The sequence below is a fragment of the Chanodichthys erythropterus genome, chromosome 12 (assembly GCF_024489055.1).
Source record: "Chanodichthys erythropterus isolate Z2021 chromosome 12, ASM2448905v1, whole genome shotgun sequence".
NCBI lineage: Eukaryota > Metazoa > Chordata > Actinopteri > Cypriniformes > Xenocyprididae > Chanodichthys > Chanodichthys erythropterus.
Window position 1 is genome coordinate 50,912,434 of NC_090232.1, and position 23,767 is coordinate 50,936,200.

Here is a 23,767-nt window from a genome sequence, read left to right on the forward strand (position 1 = left end):
CTGAAACAATTGTTCACTACAGCTCCCATTCTTCACCATCCTGACCCCGAACATGAGTTTAATACTCTTTTCCACTATGTGGTATGACTCGGCTCGCTTTACTTGTGGTTTACAATTTCAATTACAGCCAATTCTTATTTTTTTAAGTTGCGTGCAAGTTTGTTTGACAAGGCCTTGATTTTAATCATGATCATTAGTATTATCACATTTTTTTTTCATTAAAAGTGTTTCAAAATTTGATGATCTTTTTTTATTCATGAAGTGTTTCATGAACACTGTGTTTGAGTTTCCATGATGAACAGGCCATTTCTGTCCATCTCAAAGTCACAGAAAACAGGTGAGGTTTCAGGCTCTAAATTTAGTTCTTTTCTAAGAATATTAAACAGACTCAGGAAACCCACAGTGAGACTGAACAGAGAGAGACGGACCAACATCCATTGTGAGCAGAAGACAATAAAGACTAAGAGCTGAGGAAGAGGCAGAAAAACATATATGATCAACAAGTTATCCATGTGTGATTTAAATAAATTCAATAAGAACACCTCAAAATGACTAGTTTTAAACAAACTAGATTGTACATGATCTAGAGGTAAGGTGAGATATGTTGCAGTGCTGAAGGGTGTTTGTAAGGTTTTTCAGGGTTTTTAACATGTGATCAGTGTGATAAAGAGAAACTAACACAAGAAGCTCTTCAGCTTGAGCTTTTCTTTTGCTTTTGCTCTTTATATTCTTTTAGTCAAACCAAGATTCAGCCGCCTGCAGGTGTGATAAAACAGGAAGTGGTTTCTTTAGCAACGATGGACACACTTTCCACTCCATGAAGAGATGTTGTGAATTTAGATCATATTATAAAGTATTAATTATAATATATTGCAATTATTCTTTCAGAAGGTTTTGTTCTGGTTGTCGGAAGCACATGTAGATGCTTCTGTTGCACAAGCATTTTTATAAAATTTATGTCTTGGTGTTCATGTGTTCAGCATGACTGTTTGGATCTTTTTTTCTCTCTGCAGGAATAAATTACTGGTAAAGATGTATTTTTAAATTAGCCTTTAGTTGTTGTATAAGTCTTTTTTAGTTAAGTTATTAAATGAGTCTGTTTGAATCTCTGTAGTTTCAGAAGAGTAATTGAAACCTTCGGCTCCATCTAGTGTCACATGTGAGTAATCACCTGTTAAATGTCCTGGTTTTATTGAGATGAGTTTTGTGTAGTGTTATGATAGCTGACAGGATGAGTTTTCATTAATATGATTTTAATTGACACTGTTTTACACTCGTGTGTTTAAAGCAAAAGTCAATCTGGCTCTTTTAACAATCCAGATTGTGTCAAAGCAGCTTTACAGTGAGAACAGGAAATTAATTTTCACTGCACAGCAGCTCTAGAACAAACTAGTGTCATTGACCAGCTTAGGTAAATTCAGTATTGATTCATTCCATTGTAAAAATCAATAGTTATTAATTTGATTAATTCATTATTGGTGACAGGTTAAGTGTCTTTAATATTTGTTTGGAGCGACTCTCCTCCATCAGGAGATCAGACTGATCAACACTAGATGGAGCTGCTTGACTCTCAGGTTTATTTGTGTCTCTCTTTCGTGGTTTGTGGTTTCCAGCATGTTTAATCTGATGTGTTTCATGTGACCAGATTCACTGAAGCAGTAAAAGAGTCATTCAAACAAAGATATGCTGGAAAACTCAACAGATGCTGAGGTTTATGAATGTGAATTCACTTATATATATATTGATATTATGTTTAACTTATGATGATATTTAGTGATTAAATGGCAAATGTCAATCAAACTGAAAGACAAATGATGTTTACTGAGCCTTAAATTTGTCTCCATGTTAATGATGTTTAGATGATTATTAAAAGTCAAATCTTAAAGTGTAATTGACATTCTCACTGGTATAATAATTAATCAAAGAGATACATGCATTTATAAGGTGACCATGTGAACCACTGCTGTATGTGTCCATCAGATGTCACTGTCCAGTGTCTTACTTTCACTTTCTCTCTCTCTCTCTCTCTCTCTCTCTCTCTCTCTCTCTCTCTCTCAGAGGAAGTGGGCGTCTCCGTCACATTCAGCACTTCATGTTAAACATGTAACCAGGAAAGAAACACTCAAAACTCATCTGAACACACATCGAGAGCTTCAGAAGAACTGAATCTACTGACAACAGAGAAGATCATTTAATAAGAGAGAAGAATGAAGATCATCTTGACTTTCACTCTGCTGATGATTCCTGGTAAGAATCTGAACTCAGAGTAAATCACTAAAAACAGCACAGATTTGATGAGGAGAGTCTTTCACTTCACTTCATGATGTTCTAGTGACTGCTGAAGAAAGTTCATTTCTGTGTAGTCTCATAAATATATTAAAGTGTGTTTGATGCTGGTTTGTTGTAGGAGTCGTGAGCTCCATCAGTGTGACGGGATATTCAGGAGGAGGAGTCACGATCACATGCAAATATGATAGAGGATATACAGCAAATGAAAAATATTTTTGTAAAGGACAGTGGACAGGCTGCTCAGACCAAATCAAGACTGATGAGAAATATAAATGGGTTCAATATGGAAGATTCTCTCTGTATGACGACACAAGATCAGAAGTCTTCACTGTGACCATCAGAGATCTGAGAGAACAGGATTCTGACACGTACTGGTGTGGAACTGAAAGAGTTGGAAATGATTTATACACTGAAGTGAATCTGAAGGTTATAAGAGGTGAGTAACTGAGAGCCTCAAACCCATGATGATCTCCACAACACCATGATACTCAACACTGACTGTAATTACTGCCGTTCATACCTGAAACTCATAACAGACTCCATCAGTAACCTTTTGATTTCCTGATGTAAGATTTACACTCATAATCCTCATTCATAAATGTTGCAGTAAAGTGAGCAGATATGTGTTTATATCGAGAACAAAATGACAAATAATCTGAGTTTGTGTTCAACAGATCAACCAATCAGGAGTGTGAGAGGATATTCAGGAGGAAACGTCATTATTAACTTCAAATATGAGAAGCAAGAAGCAAGTCATTTGATAAACGTCTGTAAAACTGGAGGTCAGTGTTTTACTGTAATAAACACTAACAGAGCAGCAGGATGGGAACAGGACGGACGATTCTCCGTTCAGGATGACAGATCTGCAGGTCTCTTACGTGTGTTTATCAGAGATCTGAATGAGAACGACTCTGGAGAATATCAGATTACAGTCAAAGTTTCTGAAGAATACAGTTTCTTCTCTGAGTTTAATCTGATCATCAGAGACGGTGAGACGCTTTCATTCATTTCTGCATTATTTGACAGAATCCATGAATATATCTGGTCATTGTAACATTGCTGCACTTGATTTGGATCTGAAACAGATGATTGTTGTGTGAAGAGCATCAGTCTATCAGCTGCTGCAGGAGGATCTGTGAACATCAGCTGCAAATACCCACAATCCCACATTAGTGATGTGAAGTTTCTCTGCTGGAGATCTGGAGCTGATCTCTGTGCTGAAGAGACGTCTGTGAAGGAGAGCAGAAGATGGAGTCCTGAGGGAAAGATCCAGCTGTATGATGACAGAGAAGAGCAGCTCCTGACGGGAAGCATCAGTCATGTGACTGAACAAGATTCAGAATACTGGTGTGGAGTTCAATCTGATCAAGGACACAAGAGCTTCATCACACGAGTCCTGATCAATGTTACAGGTACAGGTGATTTTCTCACTGATATTAACTGTAATGCAACTGTGTGGCTCGCTTCATGTTGCTTTACTGTGTAAAGATAGTGAAGAACCAGGCTTATTCTATTCTTGTAGGTTTACCCACAGGATTATTTTAGTGTAGAAGTAACATCTGTTAAAGACAAAAACTACAATTAAAAAGAGGATGTGTCCTTGCTAAAATGATCCGCCGTTAGTATTACTTCAGTCTCTGCAATTAAAAGAGTTTTGTGTAGATCTGTGGTGTTCTGCAAATGCAATGCTCAATGTGTATTTTATTCTTCATGTCATTCTTTATATGTATAATTGGTTCATTTTAAACATATTGAGTTTATTTATTTATTGCCATTTTAACAGATGATACAAAAACACAATATATCACACAATAAACAAGTTCGAGTGTGAACTCAGGATCTGAACATCTGATCAAAGTTAAATAAACTTAAATGAACATCTTTCAGTTTTGTTTTTTAGGTGTCTGTGCATCAGCAAACATGAATTCTGGGTAGGGGAATGACATCAGAAACCTTTAAAAGACAAAAAAAAAAAGTTTAGTGTTTTTCTAAAGAGTTTTTAAACAGTTTAGTTTAGAAAAGCAGTTTTTCCTCGTTTTTGTTATTGTTTTAGGTACAGATGTTCTAAAAACAACAATGTCATCATTATCATTATCATCATCATCATCACCATCATCATCGTCATCTGCTTCTGATTTCAAAACTTCTACATCTAACATCACATCAGTGCCTCCTTACATGTTAACAGGTGACCTTGTGCTGAAAGATATACATAGAATCTGATGTTTAGCTCAGATTATCATATTCTCTGGTTATTGTTAATTCCTGTGTTTTCAGGCTCTTCTCTGATCGTTCTTCTGGTTCTGGTTCTGATCATCGCTGGACTCTTATTACTGTTTCTCTTTAAGAAGTGTCAGTCTCAAGGTAAAACTCCCTAACTAAACTCTCTATTTATACTTTAAAACAAACTTTTTTTTTCAATTTGAATCTGTCGCCACCTATTGGCCACAATTACAAAATACAGAAATTTGATGATGTGTGAAAACATTTACACAAGATGTCTGTGTTGAAATGTGATATAACGTCATTAATTTAAGATGCTTGTTTTTATCAGGTGGTGATTCATCATCTCAGACTGGACCAGGAAAACATGAAGTGGTGAGTCCAGTTACTGTATAAAATGATATTAATGTCTAATGCCTTCCATCCTGAAGATCTTCAGAGCTGTAAATCATTTCTCTGTCTCTCCTCAGGTTTCTCACACTGGTTGTGATTATGAGGAGATTATAGACACTCACAAACAATTACGCACAAACCCCTCTGATTCCTCTGCTACAGTTTATGCCACTGCCCAATTACCCACAAACCCCTCTGATTACTCTATCTGTGTTTACGCTACAGTTCAGAAAGCCTCTGGAGACTCTCAGTGCTGCATCTCATCTGCTGAGGATCTGAATTACGCAGTGGTGAATTTCCACAAGGAATCAGACTGTCCTGACAGTGTCAGTTTCAGGAATGATCAGGATTACAGTGAATACGCTGCTGTCAATCATCTCACTGCTTGAAGAGCCACAGCAGAGAATATAAAAGAGCTGAATGTTTGAACCTTGTCTTTGGTGTTAAGTTTCCAAGTAGCTTCGCCTGCTTTTCTGGTTCCACCTCCTTCCCTCCAGCTTCACATGGGGTCCCTCATCTTTAAGACTCCACCTTGTTCTGTCATTACCTTGGCTCCACCATGGACTTCCTTCTGCTCCACCAGGTTCCTTACTTGCACCGGCTTCACCACGGTCCTTGGATCCTCCAACTCCACCTTGGCCTTTGGGTCCAGTGGCGTCAACTTGGTTTCCAGCCTTCCTGATTCCACCTCAGTATTACATCTCTCCGGTTCCACCCTGGACTGTCTGCTGTGGTCATTGTGAGTTTTATACTGGTGGCATATCATATTTGTCTATGGCTTCCTTTGCATCAAATCATGTGTTTTAATTAACACTGTTACAAAAAAACACAAACTAGGGGTAGGTTGGTCTAGCGTAATGATTCTCACTTGGGGTCCGAGAGGTCCCAGGTTCAAATCCCGGACAAGCCCCCAGTTGTTACATCCTTCCCTTTTCTCTAGAGCAGCGGTTCCCAAACTTTTTTTTCCTGCGCACCCCCTTCTATGTCCCAACCGGGTTGGCGCACCCCCAATCCCCACTTCAAAAAAAAAAAAAAAAAAACGCAACAAAGCTTTGTTTTATCGCCATATAAAGACTCATGCACAAATAACCAGAACACACATGACAATAACAACATCAACAAAGTTTCAATATAATGCAACAAAGCTACACACATGCTTCCACTTTTAAGAGGACGAGTGACAGACACAGGCTCAGTAACAGAAAGCATGATTATTTTCAGCCGCGTAAAAGAAACATTGCAGCAATAGGCTATTCTCTACGTCTCTGTTGCCTCCAAATCCTCACTCTCTCTTGGTCCTTCTCCTCCTTCGTGACTAACAACTTTATCATAAGCAGTGTTGGGCACGTTACTTTAAAAAAGTATTTAGTTATAGTTACTAGTTACTTCTCACAAATATTAACTGAGTTAGTAACTGAGTTACATCATTATAAAAGTAACTAATTACCAGGGAAAGTAACTATTGCGTTACTTTAAAAAAAAAAAAAGTAAAATAACGAATGCCCCCATTATTAAATATAAGTCTAAGAATAAATAATTCTTGATCCGACTCGTGACTCATGATCCGCTCTTGCTTTTGAAATTTCTCTGTACTGTACAATACGTGTTGGTAGCCATTAAAGAAAATGTAGTTTCATATATATATATATATATATATATATATATATATATATATATATATATATATATATATGTTTAAATAGTCCTATGTTTTAAATTCATTTACTTGATTATGAAAAGTGAACACCATGAGTAAGATGCGCAGTATGCGCATGGATCTGGTCAGACATGATTTTAAACACTTCATAAGTTTTGTTTTATAGAAAGCCTCTCTTTAAAGTGAATTTCGTTTTGTAAAAATTGTATCTTAATTTTAATCAATGTTTCATAAACCAATTGCCTGGGATTAATAAATAAGAAGCAAATATAGCAGACAATATAATCACAGATGCATGGGCGCGATCGCTGGCGCGTGAACTGGTGCACGGCTAAATGAACCGAAACTCAGCGTACAGGCTGCTTGCCTCGCAGCCATGAGAAATATATCTATTGAAAGCTTGAAATATTTACTTTAAAACAAAATAATTAAAAACGAAAAGAGTCTACTATGATTAGGTAATCCGAATGAAATGTGCATTTTCTCTCTAGGCGCGTCCAGTATATGCGGAGATGATGAGAGTCAGCAATGTCAACTTCATCTTCGCAGCCAACACTGATTCAGAAAACTTTACTTTATTAATAAACAATTAAAATGTCTCCTTGCTGTTTTGGTCACATTCATAATCATTACTTTTGCCGGTTCTTTATAGCAAGCCTTATGTGTGCGCTTGAGTGCATAGCCTATATTACATAAAAGGTCATTATTAGTTTATTCTCTCCAGTATTTAAGAAATTAAATTAATATAAATGTGATTAGTCAACTAATGGCTTAAATGAACAACTAGTCGGCTAGAAAAACTTATTTCACATATTTTCAATCCAGCATGTCACAAAGGGTATTCTGGCTTAAGCTCACTAGACAGTTTCCCTGATTTCAGCCAGTTAAGCATATTTATAATATATATATGGAATGAATAAAACGAGTTGGCACGCATATAGCCTAGCCTGCAGTGCATAAAAGAAGAGCAGTGCGTAGAAGAAGACAGCAGCTGTCTTCTTCTACGTTTCTATCAAAAACTAATTATAGTTTTTTATTTAAAATAAAAGTGATTACAAAGGAAATGTTTACTGTTCATGTCTTTTTATTGTATGAAAAAATCCCACTTAACAAAACAGACCGCCATTACATTTTTCCTCTCGCGCACCCCCTGGTGGCAGCTCGCGTACCCCTGGGGGTGCGCATACCACACTTTGGGAATCCCTGCTCTAGGGCAAATAGGGAACGAACAAACAAAAAAAGTGGCAGCGCTCACATGGCAAATGGCAAACAGGTGGTAGCCCTTATTGACAGCAGATATATTTTTAAGATGGAAAAATGCAGTTTTACAGATGCTAGAAACATTGCCTTCAAATGAAAGATTGGTATCAAAGAGCACACCCAGGTTCCTAGCTGACGTCGAAGACTTAACAGAGCAGCCATCAAGTGTTAGACAGTATTCTAGGTTATTACGTGAAGAAGTTTTTGGTCCAAAAATTAGAATCTCTGTTTTTTCCTGAATTTAGTAGTAGGAAATTACTGGTCATCCAATTTTTTTATGTCAGCTATGCATTCCGTTAATTTTATGAATTGGTAAGTTTCGTCAGGGCGCGAAGAAATATAGAGCTGAGTATAATCAGCATAACAATGAAAACTAACGCCATGCTTCCTAATGATATCTCCCAAGGGTAGCATGTACAGAGTGAAAAGCAACTGTCCTAGTACTGAGCCTTGCGGTACTCCATATTGAACTTGTGATTGATATGACATCTCATCGTTTACTACTACAAACTGATAATGGTCAGATAAGTATGATTTGAACCATGACAATGGTATGGTCTAAATCCTGACTGGAAATCCTCACAGATACCATTTCTTTCCAAGAAGGAACATAGTTGCAATGATACTGCCTTTTCTATTATTTTTGACAGAAAAGTGAGATTTGAGATCGGCCTGTAATTGACTAATTCTGTAGGATCAAGTTGTGTTTTTTAATAAGAGATTTAATAATAGCCAGCTTAAAAGTTTTTGGTACATATCCTAGTGATAAAGATGAATTGACGATATTAAAAAGAGGATCTATGACTTCTGGAAGCATATCTTCCAATAGCTTAGTCGGTATAGGGGGCTTTTTCCTCTCCTAAAGCAGTAAATTAATTGAATTTTTCCTCAGGGACACTACAGTGCACTGTCTGATGCAATACTGTAGTAGAAGGTTGCATGGTTATCATTTTCTATCTGATATTATCAATCTTGCAATTAAAGAAGTTCATAAAATCATTACTGCTGTGCTGTTTGGAAATATCAGAAGTTGAAGCTCTATTTCTTGTTACTTTAGGCACTGTATTAAATAAATACCTAGGGTTGTGTTTATTTTCTTCTAAGAGATTTGAGAAATAGGCAGATCTAGCAGTTTTTAAGGCCAGTCAGTTTTTGGGCAGTTTTTGCTGTGGTGCCTGGGGAGTGATTGGGGGTTATGTGCCTTGTTTAAGGGCCCCTCGGTGGTGGGTAATGAGAGTGGAAGAGAGCGCTGTTCATTTACTCCCTCACTTACTTTATCTGCTGGTACTGAGACTCGAATCCACAACTTTCAGGTTATAAGTCTGACTCCCTAACCATTAGGCCACAACTGGCACAACTTAAAGGGTTAGTTCACTCATCGTTACTCGCCCTCATGTTGTTCCACACCCATATGACCTTCGTTCATCTTCAGAACACAAATTAAGATATTTTGATTAAATTCTATGGCTCAGTGAGGCCTGCATTCACAGCAATGGTACTTCTTCTCAAGATCCATTAATGTACTAAAAACATATTTAAATCAGTTTATGTGAGTACAGTGGTTCAACTTGAATATTATAAAGTTGTCATACAACAAAAAACCCTAACTAACAGCCCTCTTGCACACAGAGATCATTCAGCATAAAGAAGAATGAACTCAACTCACAATGAAGATCCTCCTCATTTTCTTCACTTTCTACCTGATCTCAGGTCAGAGCTTTTCTCTTTCATCACTGCAGTAATGATGCTGTTTTCTGTTCATGAGGTTTCTGATCACAGTATCAATCTGATTGACAGGTGCAGTGAGATGCTTTAGTGTCACTGGATATTCTGGAGGAAGTCTTCTGGTTGAGTCACAGAGGTTTTGGTACAGTTACTCTGTGAAATACATGCATAAGTTATCTGAGTGGAAGACAATATTGTATGATAAGAAACATGCATGGATTAATGAAGGACAATTCACACTGTTTCAAAACAATGAGGGAAAACTTGTGATCTACATCAGAGATTTTAATCAACAAGATGCTGGAAGATATGAAATTGGGGTTGAAGGCCAATGGTACATCAATATGGCTTTAAATGTGAAAGAAGGTCAGTTGTTTAAAGATTAAAGTCTTTTAGTAAAACTATCGATCATTTCAAAGCTTTTAAACAGGTATATGTGAAATCTGTTTCTTTATTTTGTGAATGACAGATTCATATTGTAAAGTGTCAAAGAGAGTGATAGTGAGTAATGGAGAAACTGACACATTCAGCTGTGAATATTCACAGAATCATATTAATGATTACAAGATCATATTCAAAGAAGGAAAAGACTCTTTTGAGATGATTTACAGCACATGGAAGAAGAAAGAAAGATTCAGTATTTCTGATGACAGACATAAAAACATATTCAGTGTGAGAATTACTGCTGTGAGACCAGATGATGGAGGAGTTTATTTATGTGGAGTTTGGATCTACAGACTCTCATACAATTACTCCATTATTAATACTGTTAATTTGCACATAACGAGTGAGTAGAACAAACTATAGATGTCATCTAGTAAATTCACATAGTCAGTTTGCTTCTTCAGTATATGTCATATGTTGCATTCAATAAACACACTGATTCAGACAGATATTTTTTGATTGACAGATAAAGTGTATAAAGTAACTGGCAACTGAGGTCGTATGATGATCAAGTGTGAACATCCTCAATACAAAACCAATCCAAAATACTTCTGTAAAGAATCAGATGGATGTTCAGAGAGGAAGAATCCAGGAGTTCAGGATGAATGGATGGAGATGTTTCTTTATATGACGACACCAGAGCAGGAGTCTTGATGGTGTTTTTTAGAGAGCTGAAAGCTGCAGATGCAGGAACATACAGGTGTGGAGTGAATGTGTCTCACTATACTGAGAGCTTCACTGAACTCCAGCTGAACATCACAGATGGTGAGGAACATGAAATACTGTATCTTGCATGTTTGAAGTATCTGATCTGATTTTAATGTAATTACTCTTGGATTACAGGTGCAATGTTTGTGACTGAATCTGCTCATCTTGGTGAAGAAGTCAACATCAGCTGTCAGATCCCAGAGGAACATGAAGTTCATTTCTGCAAAGAGGATGATAATCACATCTGTCAAAACATCAGCACATCTACAGTGACAGAAATGAATGGTTCATCTGAGAGAAATGAAGAGAGAGTTTTTACAGTGAGCATCAGTAATGTGAGCGTGAGAGATGCTGGAGTTTACTGGTTTGGAGCAGAAACCAGAGACACACATTTGACTTTCATCTCCCTGAACACCAAAATTCAGCTCAACCTCATCAGTGAGTCAATTCAGATGATTTCATTGTAGAAATACAGTCTATTCAGAATCAGGAGTGTTAAATTTAAATCAAAGTCAAAGTCTCTCTGTAAGGGGAAGTGCTCCACTAGAGATAGAAATACTCTCAATGAAGAGAAAGAGACCAAGACTGACAGATTGACTTGTTATATGGTAGGGGGTGCTATTACGCATCTTCTGGAAGATTACTGAATATCCTGATCAAAACTCAGGCAAGTAGAAGCAGAAACAAGTGACATCATATGCAATCATATGCATATGTAAAATAATGCGATCATCAACATTAAACAGCACATAAATCAAAACTGTGTAATGTTACTGAATGAAATGTTGACCCTGGATGAGCTATAGGACTGTTCAAGCATTAGGGGTGTTAATGGACTTGATCTACTACATCTATTCTTTGATCATCATTCTGAATTTGATCCAGACATAATCTGGATGTGATTTTCTCAACTTTTTTTTTTTTTTTTAAAGCAGGTGCTCTTTTGATTTATTGCACACAACTAAGACTCCATATTCATACAAAAAAATATTCTGTGGGCCATGACATTTTTGTGAAAATTATCAAAAATGCTGTGGCTAAACAGCATCTTTTTTCAAAAATGCTGGCAGGGAAAGAGTTAAAAGTCAAACTAAGATGCACTTCAGGCACCTGCGTATGTCAAAAAAACAAAACAAAACAGGAAGTGGTTTCTTTAGCAACGATGGACACACACTTTCCACTCCATAAAGAGATGCTGTGAGATTAATATTATAAAAATATTTTTATTCAGGTTGTTGGAAATATATTGGTGTAACCCATACTCAGAATTTGCACTCTGCAAAAGAGTAGAGAGTAGTGAACACACACAAACGCTGCAAACCGTGACACACACACACACCCGGGTGCCTGGGGAGCGACTGGGGGTAAGGTACCTTGCTCAAGGACACTTCAGTCAATTCCTGCCGGTGCTGGAATCATTTTCATTTTCCACTGTGTGGTACGACTAGGCTCACTTTACTTTCGGTTTGCTTTTCCACTGCAGTTTAGTACTGCTTTAGTATCGTGTGGGATTATAGACTGATATAGTTGCAACGCCTTTACTGCCGTGGATCTGCTCCTCCCCTTTTTTATTTTGTCCGGTTGCATGCACTGGTGCACAAATGATAATGCGGTGGCTGTTGCTGACTATTTAAAGTGGTAGCACTTTATTTTACTAACCCTGAACCTACCCCTAAACCTAACCTTAACCCCTGTAGTTACCTTATAGTAACCTGTACTTTCTTAGATAAGTACACTGTAAGTGCACATACTGTAAAATAAAGTGCTACCTTTAAAGCTGCAGTCCGTAACTTTTTTATTTATTTATTTTTTATCGAAAATCAATTTTTGAGCAAGTACATAAACAGCCAGTGCTCAAAACTACATCTTTACTTTAGCCAGATTCACAATGGTAAGCTATTAATAATGTTTTATAATAAAATCGGTACTAGTGGGTTTCTGCAGGAAATTCATGCATGCCGCCATTCGTCTTTGTGTCATTAGTCATGTCATTTTGATGGCAGATTGTAATCCAGAAAGGTCCAAATGACAATCATTAGTGACAACTGGAGATTCACCTGTAGTCAAAAGCAAAAGACTTTGGACTGTGAAGTGGCTGCAGAAATTGAAATCTACAGGTAACGCTAATACACACTAAATACACAGTCACGCAATGCTGATGTTGTTAACATTAACAATTCGAGGACAAAGTATAACAATAATAATAATTTGCATGGTTTGATGTGATCTGAGCTAAGCAATCGTTATATTTAATTACCATTGGCGTGATTTATTGTAATGCTTTTTTCCTCAGTTGGTCAGAACAAAAGTGGGAGACATGTTACTTATTTTGGTCATACCTCCAAGACGTAGAATCTGATTCTGAAGTACAGTATCCATATCTGTGGAGTGACTGACAGCAAACATTAGATTCATCCGCCTGAGGAGTCGCGCCAAAGCACAACCAACGTAAAGATGATAATTCCACAAATATCTGCAATTGCAGGGTAAAAACAGAGATGGCGACAAAGAGGCAAAACTTACGGACTGCAGCTTTAAACCCTCTAGGGGTTCGGTGTCTTGTGTTTCAAATCCAATGACACTTGTAGTGACAATTCTCTCTGACCAGTCAGTGATCTGCAGTGTTTACACGTCACATTTAGTATCGGTACAGCACGCTTGGAACCTCCACCAAGGTGGTACTATTTAAGTGAACTGTGCTGTGCCGTCCCATGCAGTGGTAATGCACCATTATAGGAGCCTATTTGATGATGGGTACATTTTACTTTGAATCAATGTTTGTTTCTGAGGCTCTCAAGACTGCATGATGCAGCTATCACTTGTAGCCAAAAATATTTATAGTCCATATGGCTCATCCCTACTTCACATGGTGCTCTGTGAATGTGCAGTTTTATAGGCCAACAGATAGTTTGACAAGGCCTTAATTTTAATCATGATCATTAGTATTCTTTTTTGTTTGTTTGTTTGGTTATTATTAAAAATGTTTCAAAATGTAAAAAAAAAAAGCTTTGAATATCTTTTTTTCTTCATGAAGTGTTTCATGAACACTGTGTTTGAGTTTCCATGATGAGCAGGCCATTTCCGTCCATCTCAAAGTCACAGACATCAGGTGAGGTTTCAGGCCCTAAATTTAGTTATTTTCTAAGAACATTAAACAGACTCAGGAAACCCACAGTGAAACTGAACAGAGAGAGACGGACCAACATCCATTGTGAGCAGAAGACAATAAAGACTAAGAGCTGAGGAAGAGGAAGAGGCTGAAAAACATTTATGATCAACAAGTTATCCATGTGTGATTTAAAAATTGTACTTTTACTGATCAAATTAAATGAATACATTTAATGAAACCACAGTACATCTGTAAACATCCTATACATTTTTAAACAATGTTATATATGTTATATTCTACATTATCTAGAGGTAAGGTGAGATATGTTGCAGTGCTGAAGGGTACTTTTAAGGTTTTTCAGGGTTTTTAATATGTGATCAGTGTGATAAAGAGAAACTAACATGAAAAGCTCTTCAGCTTGTGGTTTACTTTTGCTCATGCATTGTATATTCCTTTAGTCGATCCAGAACCAGTATGTGCTTCAGCCCCCTGCGTATGTCATAAAAACGTCTTGGTTACGACTGTAACCTTAGTTCCCTGAAGAGGGAACTCGCGTTGCGTCGAGAAATTGACGCTGTGGGAACGTTAATACCCACGCCGCCATAATGACCAATGCCTGTCTAGTGTGACTCGTCAACACCAGACAGAACCCTGGCCCCAGGAGTGGAGCTCAGATCAAGGTCATAGAACCTCATGAATGTATGCGGTGAGGACCAGCCTGCCGCATCACAAACATCTTGCAAAGATGCTCCGAAGAGCAGAGCTTTAGAGGCCGCCATACTCCTAGTGGAGTGGGCTCGAACTGCCAAAGGAGATGGCAGTCCGGCCGACTCGTAAGCAAGTGAGATAGCCTCAACTATCCACTTACTCATCCTCTGCTTAGATACCGGGGCCCCTTTTTTAGGGGACCCGAAACAAATGAGCAACTGTTCCGACTTACGCCACAGGGCAGCTCTGTGGACATAAGCATCCAACGCCCGAACTGGGCAAAGCAGATTAAGGCATTCCTGGTCTGAATCCCTGAAGGGAGGAGGACAGAAGGCTTGCAGTACTATGGGCCTCACCACATTGGTGGGGACCTTAGGAACATACCCAGGTCTGGGATGAAGGAAAGCCTTCACCATACCGGGTGCAAATTCCAAGCACGATGGGGCAACCGAAAGAGCTTGCAAATCTCCTATTCTTTTAAGAGAGGAGATAGCAAGAAGGAACAGAGTCTTGAAGGTCAAGAACTTAACAGGAACCTCCTCAATGGGTTCAAAGGGAGCTAAGGAAAGGCCCTGGAGCACCACAGCCAAATCCCAAGCCGGTACCCTCGTGCGTACCGCAGGCCTCAGCCTCAGTGTGCCACGAAGGAAGCGAGTGACAAGAGGGTCTCTCCCCAGAGAGCCACCAGCCAAAGGTGTGTGGTAAGCCGCAATAGCCGCCACATAGACTTTTAAGGTGGACGGAGATAACCCTGCAGTGAACCTCTCCTGCAGAAATTCCAACACTGCCCCAACCGAACAGTTTAAAGGATCCAACTGACGAACACTGCACCAAGTAGAAAACAGCTTCCACTTAAAAGCATACAGCTTCCTCGTGGAGGGAGCCCTAGAGTGAAGGATGGTACCCACAACCTCGGCTGAGAGACCAGAGTCTATGAGCTGGGTCCCCTCAGAGGCCAAGCCCACAGGTTCCAAAGTTCCGGGCGAGGGTGAAATATTGAGCCCTCCGCCTGAGACAGAAGATCCCTCCTGACTGGAATCTCCCAGGGAGAGCCGTCTAGGAGAGATACTAGGTCCGAAAACCAAACTCTGCCCGGCCACCGCGGGGCTATCAAGACGAGCCGGACTTGGTCCCGGCGAATTCTCTCTAAGACTCCCGGGAGCAGAGCAATCGGAGGAAAAGCGTACAGACGAAGCCTCGGCCATGTCTGCACCATAGCATCCAGTCCGAGAGGAGCTGGATGGGTGAGGGAGAACCAGAGTGGACAGTGAGACGTCTCTCGAGACGCAAACAGATCCACCTGAGCCCGGCCAAACATCCCCCATATTTGCTCCACCACCTCGGGGTGGAGCCTCCATTCCCCGGGCCTCAGCCCCTGCCTTGACAGGACGTCTGCTCCTATGTTTCGAACCCCGGGAATGTATGCTGCACGAAGCGACAGCAACTTCCCCTGGGACCACAGGAGGATTTGGTGCGCCAGTTTGTAAAGCGGACGCGAACGCAAACGCAAACCTCCCTGGTGATTTATATAGGCAACCACCGATGTGTTGTCTGACCGGACAAGAACATGGTGGCCACTGAGATCTGGGAGAAAGACTCTGAGAGCCAAACACACAGCCATCATCTCCAGGCAGTTGATGTGCCAGGAGAGATGATGTTCGCTCCACAGACCCTGAGTTGGGCGTCCGTCTAGGATCGCCCCCCAACCCGTGAGGGAGGCATCTGTCGTTAGCATCTTGCGACGACAAGGAGCTCCCAATACCGGGCCTTGGGATAAAAACCAAGGTTTCTTCCACATGTCGAGGGCACGTAGGCATCGCCGCGTGACCTTGATCATGCGAAATGGATTTCCCCTTGGAGAAAACCCCCTGGTCCTGAGCCACCACTGCAGGGGTCTCATGTACAGCAGGCCAAAGGGAATCACGTTGGACGCTGCTGCCATTAAACCCAACAGTCTCTGAAATTGTTTCACAGTGAGTGACTGGCCTAGCCTTATCCGGTTTACGGTAGAAAGGATTGAATCTATGCGAGCAGGTGAAAGACGCGCCTGCATCACAACAGAGTCCCAAACCATTAGCCAATCGTCGATGTAATTGAGAATGCGAATGCCCTGTAAACGCAGTGGCACCAAGGCTGCATCCATGCATTTGGTGAAAGTGCGGGGTGATAACGCTAGGCCGAACGGAAGAACCCGATACTGGTAAACTTTGCCCCCAAAAGCGAACCTCAGGAACTTCCTGTGATGCGGAAGGATGGAGATGTGGAAATACGCGTCCTTGAGATCGATCGTGACAAACCAGTCCTCGGACCTGATTTGTGACACGATTTGTCTCAACGTTAACATTTTGAATTTGAGCTTCATAACTGACTGGTTCAGCAGACGCAGATCCAAAATGGGACGCAACCCCCCATCCTTCTTCGGAACGATAAAATAACGGCTGTAAAAAACGTTTTCTCTGTCGAGAGGAAGTACATGCTCTATGGCTTCCTTCTCCAACAGAGTTTTTACCTCCTGTTCCATAACCAGAGCCTGCTCGGGGCCCACCACAGTGGGCAGGACCCCCGCGAACCTGGGTGGGCGAGACCCGAACTAAATAGTATACCCCTTTTCGACTGTACGCAGGACCCATTGAGAAATATTTGGCAGTAGCCTCCATGCTGTCAGATATTCTACTAAGGGAACCAGTCTCTCGAGACTGGCCTCTGGTTTAATTTGAACAGCCAAAACGGTGCCCTGAAGCGGCGCACCAGCAGGGGGCAGCCGAGCTGACTGTTCGGAGACCCTCCTTAGAGGGGGCGAGCGCCCCAGGGCCGCTACGTTTCCGGGCGCACACCTGGGTGTTTGCTCGCTGGGGACCACCGCGCCCTGAAGCACACGAGGTGGCAGGGTTGGCAGAACGGCCCCCTGAGGGCACTGAAGAGAACTGGGCACCGTATACTGAGGTGTGCGCCACTTCTCTCCAGCGGGGGCTGCCCTCATTTGAGCCCTGACACTCACAGCGTCAGGACTTCTTTGCTGCAGCCTTCTTGGCGATAATGACGTTCCTCAGATCCGTCTTACCCCTTGAAGGCTGCGGCTGTGAGCGCCCTCCCGACCCCCCGAATCTCTGAGGAGGCGTACGGGTAGAAACGCTCCGCTTTTGATTGGCACGGTGTTGCTGTGAGGAGCTGGCTTTTGATGACTGGGGCTGCTGGTGTTGTGGAACAGCCCCAGGGGTGAAAGAGCGACGGGGGAGGAGTTTCTGGAACGCCGCCGCCTGCTTATTGGCTTCCTGAAACCTCTCGACGACCGTGTTAACAGCATCGCCGAAGAGGCCAGGGGGCGCAAGCGGGGCGTCCATAAGGATGTTCTTATCTTTGTCCTTAATAGAACTCAAATTCAACCACAAGTGCCTCTCCGTAGCCACCAGTGCTGCCATAGCACGACCCACGGATCTGGCCGTCTCCTTGGTGGCACGGAGAGAAAGGTCTGAAGTCGATGAGCTACGTCGGGAGTGATTCCCCCGTCCTCATCAATATCACCTAATAACTCAGCCTGATAGGCCTGCAGCACACCCATAGTGTGAAGGCATGCTGCCGCCTGACCAGAAGCCGAATAAGCTTTGCCCACTAAACCAGAGGTGACTCTTACTGGCTTAGTGGGCAGCGTCGGGGTCTTTAGGGACGACGCCGACTGTGGAGAGAGATAGCTCGCGAGCGTCTCCTCCACTTTTGGCATCACCCCATAACCGTGCTCTTTAAGCCCCACGATCGATGCATAGTGCGTGGTCTGAGCACTATGCACCCGATATGAGGCTGGTTTCTTCCAAGATCTCGCCACCTCGGTGTGGAGATCTGGAAAAAACGGGAGACCCCGACGCGGAGGTTGCGCTCTAGAGGGCAGAAAACGTTCATCCAATTTGCTTTTAGGACGAACGTCCTGCTTCTCTGCTGGCCAGTCGATGTTTAATCTGGCAACAGCGCGAGACACAACCTCCACCAACTCCTCAAAAGCAGGCGAGTGGGATGGCGAGTCCTCACTCTCAACAGTATTGATGCTCTCCACATCCAGCTCCTCGGAACTGGACATATTGAGCATCGGTGCTTGACCCAGTGTGGAAGGAACCGCAGAGCGTGCTTCCAGACACTGAGAAAAAGCACTGGATCTATCAGGTGAGGGCTGAGATAAGGCTGGGCCCGTCTCAAACCCCTCTGATAGATTCATTTGCGAGCCCCAGGATAGAGAACGCCACTGTGCCTCGGCAGCAGCGGGACCCGAACCCTGGGGAACGCGAGCCTGAGCGCCCTCATCAAAGAGTGCCAGGCGGGAGCGGAGCGTCCGTAAAGGAAGCATCTCACAATGCTCACAGCCAGCACCCTCGAGTGCTGACCGTGCATGCTCCGCTCCCAAACAAGCAACACAAAGATTGTGTGTGTCCCCACTCGTGATGTAGCGAGGGCAGGGATGCACACACGATCTAAATTGCTTTTCCGCCATAATAGTAAATATATAGATATAGATAGTCACAAACAACACCAAATAAGACAGACAAGTCACACAAAGCGCTACTGAAGACACAGAAGCTAGCGTTGCTTTGTTTGAGCGTGCTTTATAGTTTCCTGGTCGTGACGTCACCCGCCTGTGGCGTCTCGTCACTCCATTGGACGGATTTCACACGTGCTTCATGACGACATAACGCGTTGCGTTCCCACAGCGTCAATTTCTCGACGCAACGCGAGTTCCCGTGAAAGGGAACAGGAAGTGGTTTCTTTAGCAGTGATGGACACACACTTTCCATTCTGTCTATCCCTCTGAAAATGAACTGGGATCTTGTGGTTGTACAAGTAAAATGCACCCCCTGACCAAGGGTATTGCATATTAATAAAAAAATAAAGTAATAACGAATAAGTAATTGTAAATACAAACAACGTGGGCAACGTGCCAAATCAGCCAAGCCACCGGGATTTTACTTTTCCGAGCTGCTCGTGATGGCCAGTCTGGACTGTCTTTATTAAGCACAGTTATTATATTAATAATTAAAACTGACTTTTGAATTTTTCATTTTTGCATTTGCATTGCATAGTCTGAAAATTTAATTGTGAAGCGTTACAAGGACCTTTGACCCTTGACATTCTCACTGGTATAATAATTAATCAAAGAAATACATGCATTTATAAGATGACCATGTGAACCACTGCTGTTTGGGTCCATCACTGTCCAATGCCTTACTATCACTTTCTCTCTCTCTCTCTCTCTCTCTCTCTCTCTCAGAGGAAGTGGGCGTCTCCGTCACATTCAGCACTTCATGTTAAACATGTAACCAGGAAAGAAACACTCAAAACTCATCTGAACACACATCGAGAGCTTCAGAAGAACTGAATCTACTGACAACAGAGAAGATCATTTAATAAGAGAGAAAAATGAAGATCATCTTGACTTTCACTCTGCTGATGATTCCTGGTAAGAATCTGAACTCAGAGTAAATCACTAAAAACAGCACAGATTTGATGAGGAGAGTCTTTCACTTCACTTCATGATGTTCTAGTGACTGCTGAAGAAAGTTCATTTCTGTGTAGTCTCATAAATATATTAAAGTGTGTTTGATGCTGGTTTGTTGTAGGAGTCGTGAGCTCCATCAGTGTGACGGGATATTCAGGAGGAGGAGTCACGATCACATGCAAATATTATAAAGGATATGCAGCATATGTAAAGTATTTTTGTAAAGGACAGTGGACAGGCTGCTCAGACCAAATCAAGACTGATATTAAAGATAAATGGGTTCGTTCTGGAAGATTCTCTCTGTATGACGACACAAGTTCAGCAGTCTTCACTGTGACCATCAGAGATCTGAATCAATGGGATTCTGACACGTACTGGTGTGGAACTGAAAGAGTTGGAAAAGATTTATACACTGAAGTGAATCTGGAGGTTATAAGAGGTGAGTAACTGAGAGCCTCAAACCCATGATGATCTCCACAACATCACAACACTCAACACTGACTGGAATTACTGCTGTTGTGTGTGTGTGTGTGTGTGTGTGTGTGTTAAGATGGCGGCAGGTCACGAGAACGCCACAATGTTGTTTGGTATACACTAAACAACCACACCCATTGTAATTGCCATCATTAATGCAATAGGTGCAGTTAAGATGTTTTGGCAACTATTATGGACTATGTGTGTGAGTGCGCGCGTTTTTATGATTTATGAGGACACAAATTTGTATAATGACATACTAAACAATGTTTTATAAAAAATGTAAGAAGTGTGTTAAAACTTTATATGCAGATTAATGTGGTTGGTAAGGTTTTTTGTTCTTCTTCTTTTTTTCTCAACTTAGCCTTCTATCTGTCACATTCACACTCTTTCTGTTGGTGCGTCTCAATCAGCTCTCTAGCTTCCTATGTCGTGAATCAGTATAATTTGTAAAAGAAAAAAAAAAAAGTGTGTGTCCGAATCTCATTGACTAAAGCTTGTGTTTTTACTTTTGTGTTCAACAGATCAACCAATCAGGAGTGTGAGAGGATATTCAGGAGGAAACGCCATTATAAACTACAAATATGAGATGAAACACAAGAACCATGTGAAATATTTCTGTAAAACTGGAGGTCAGTGTTTTACTGTAATAATCACTAGCAGAGCAGCAGGATGGGAACAGGACGGACGATTCTCCGTTCAGGATGACAGATCTGCAGGTCTCTTACGTGTGTTTATCAGAGATCTGAATGAGAACGACTCTGGAGAATATCAGATTACAGTCAAAGTTTCTGAAGAATACAGTTTCTTCTCTGAGTTTAATCTGATCATCAGAGACGGTGAGACGCTTTCATTCATTTCTGCATTATTTGACAGAATCCATGAATATATCTGGTCATTGTAACATTGCTGCACTTGATTTGGATCTGAAACAGATGATTGTTGTGTGAAGAGCATCAGTCTATCAGCTGCTGCAGGAGGATCTGTGAACATCAGCTGCAAATACCCACAATCCCACATTAGTGATGTGAAGTTTCTCTGCTGGAGATCTGGAGCTGATCTCTGTGCTGAAGAGACGTCTGTGAAGGAGAGCAGAAGATGGAGTCCTGGGGGAAAGATCCAGCTGTATGATGACAGAGAAGAGCAGCTCCTGACGGGAAGCATCAGTCATGTGACTGAACAAGATTCAGAATACTGGTGTGGAGTTCAGTCTGATCAAGGACACAAGAGCTTCATCACACGAGTCCTGATCCATGTTACAGGTGAGAAATGATGAAACAAACCAGCATCTGTAACACTTTAAGAAAAACCTCCTGAGAGTCTCAAATACAGTCAACAGTTTGATGTTTGTGTGTGTGAAACATGTCAGATGGTTCAGAAATGTGTGAAAACCATCAGCTTCTCTGAGAAAAGGGAAGTGAAGTATCTGTGAGTGATTATTGACACTGGCTTTACTGTTTCAGAGCAAACATCAACACCATCATCCTCATCCTTCTCCTCCTCAGCATCATTCTCATCAGTTGAATCTCCAGCGATCTCATCTGTGTCTCCTGTAACAGGTACAAACTCTCTCTGAAACACAAACACACTCATCTGTGTGGTTCAGATTATGAGTCTCTGGTGTTTTCAGGCTCTTCTCTGGTGGTCAGTGTGTCTGTGGTTCTGCTGCTGATCATCACTCGACTCGTGTTCATCACGCTCTGAAGAAGGTCTCAGTCTCTTTAGATATGTATTATTTTGTGTGTGATATGATGAATGCAGGTATGAAATTTAATTAACTTGTTTTTGATGTGCTCATTCCTCATTTAAAAGGTCTCACATGCTGTATTGCATTATGTTTGTTGCATTATATGAACATGTATTTTAATCTCATATCTCCAAATGGTTATACTCTGCAGAACCTGACATGTGTAGAGAAAATGAAAGTAAGATCTCAGCTAACATAATTTTGTTATAAGAACATTTGAAATATTTGGAAACTGATTACCTTAATTTTGCAAAGCAAACTTGAGAAGAAAACTTAAGTTAGAAGGTAAACAAAGCAAACTCTTCCCAAGTAAATTAAGTCATAAATATCAAGTTAGTTTAATGTCAATTCTAGTTAACATACTCTAGAATATTTCCTAATCCTACTTAAGATTTAATAGTAAGATTACTGGAGGGATTCCATTTAACTAACAGTGTTTTATTGTGTTCTGCAAACATCTTAAATACTATTATGCTCAACATGGTTTTAATCTGCCATTTTAAGCTATGGAGACTTAGAAAAGTCAGTTTCACATTTTCCACAAGTAAAGTGAAAGAGGAATAGTATGTTGTACTGACAAAAGCTTTCTTAGTATAGTTCACTTACACAAGAGTTCTAGTAACTAAAAAAAGAACTGTAGAGAGTACTTAATTTACTTTAAATAAAATGTAATTGTTACCAGTGTTGTGTTTTGCATGCTGAATGTTGAAGTATGTGTGTGACTCGAGCACTGTCAGCTGCAGCATATTGTTACAAATACCCAAAATGTTCAGAACGTCATTGTACAATTTCACAACGATCTATCTTCACAACTTTTTAGGAAAATCTACATCAGTTTTTGAAGTCAGCTTATGTGATGTTCTCTCAAACTATTCAGTGGTATTGACAATTAAAAATTACAGACGACTTTGGGAAAAGATTGAATGTGGGTGAATGTGAATGTGTGAATGTATTCTTTTGTATTTTTACTCAAATTACATTAGTTATGGGAACTATCTGTTCTAAAATTTCAGCAACAATTAAATATGTGTAGTAAAGTCAACATTTTGGTTAAAATCAAGTAAACATACAAGTGTTTTTATAGTAAGGAATACTATTTGAATCTACAGTATAGATTTAAGGTCTCACTACAATATTCTTAATTCCAGTTTGGAGAGTTGTGTGGCACTGTTTTAAAATGGTTTTGTTATTTTTTAATAAATTGAAGTTTCAATATTTTTATTGGGCAGTATATTTCTTCTTCGTGTCCTCTTGCATGCATTGTACCCCAGGGATCAATTATTGCTCCGATTCTGTTTTCGTTATATATGTTGACCATCATATGTGATCAGTGTGATAAAGAGAAACTAAGACAAGAAGCTCTTCAGCTTGTGCTTTTCTTTTGCTTATGCACTTTATATTCGTTTAGTCAAATCAATATGTGATTCAGCCGCCTTCAGGTGTGATAAAAACAGGAAGTGGTTTCTTTAGCAACGATGGACACACTTTCCACTCCATGAAGGGATGCTGTGAATTTGCATTATCTAATAAAATATTAATTATAATATATCG

The 23,767-nt window shown here is 40.7% G+C and overlaps 2 protein-coding genes and 1 long non-coding RNA gene across 4 annotated transcripts; all 3 read left to right on the forward strand.

Moving 5' to 3' along the window:
- The first annotated feature begins 2,207 nt into the window (after positions 1 to 2,207).
- On the forward strand, positions 2,208 to 23,481 carry LOC137032447 (polymeric immunoglobulin receptor-like). The gene is made up of 6 exons (XM_067404209.1): positions 2,208 to 2,247; positions 2,408 to 2,725; positions 20,994 to 21,308; positions 21,405 to 21,731; positions 21,933 to 22,028; positions 22,100 to 23,481. Exons 1-6 carry the CDS (start codon positions 2,208 to 2,210, stop codon positions 22,171 to 22,173), a joined length of 1,170 nt encoding a protein of 389 aa, XP_067260310.1. The 3' UTR covers positions 22,174 to 23,481.
- Positions 2,927 to 3,895, forward strand: LOC137033087 (polymeric immunoglobulin receptor-like). The gene is made up of 2 exons (XM_067405178.1): positions 2,927 to 3,278; positions 3,375 to 3,895. The coding sequence occupies exons 1-2, from the start codon at positions 2,933 to 2,935 to the stop codon at positions 3,773 to 3,775; spliced, it is 747 nt and encodes a 248-aa protein (XP_067261279.1). The 5' UTR covers positions 2,927 to 2,932; the 3' UTR covers positions 3,776 to 3,895.
- On the forward strand, positions 9,712 to 10,967 carry LOC137033115 (uncharacterized). 2 transcript variants are annotated; one of them, XR_010896818.1, is made up of 3 exons: positions 9,712 to 10,334; positions 10,458 to 10,756; positions 10,835 to 10,967. It is a non-coding gene; the product is annotated as an uncharacterized lncRNA (long non-coding RNA). The 2 variants fall into 2 exon arrangements; XR_010896819.1 differs by having other exon boundaries at positions 9,712 to 9,913.
- Positions 23,482 to 23,767: the final 286 nt, after the last annotated feature.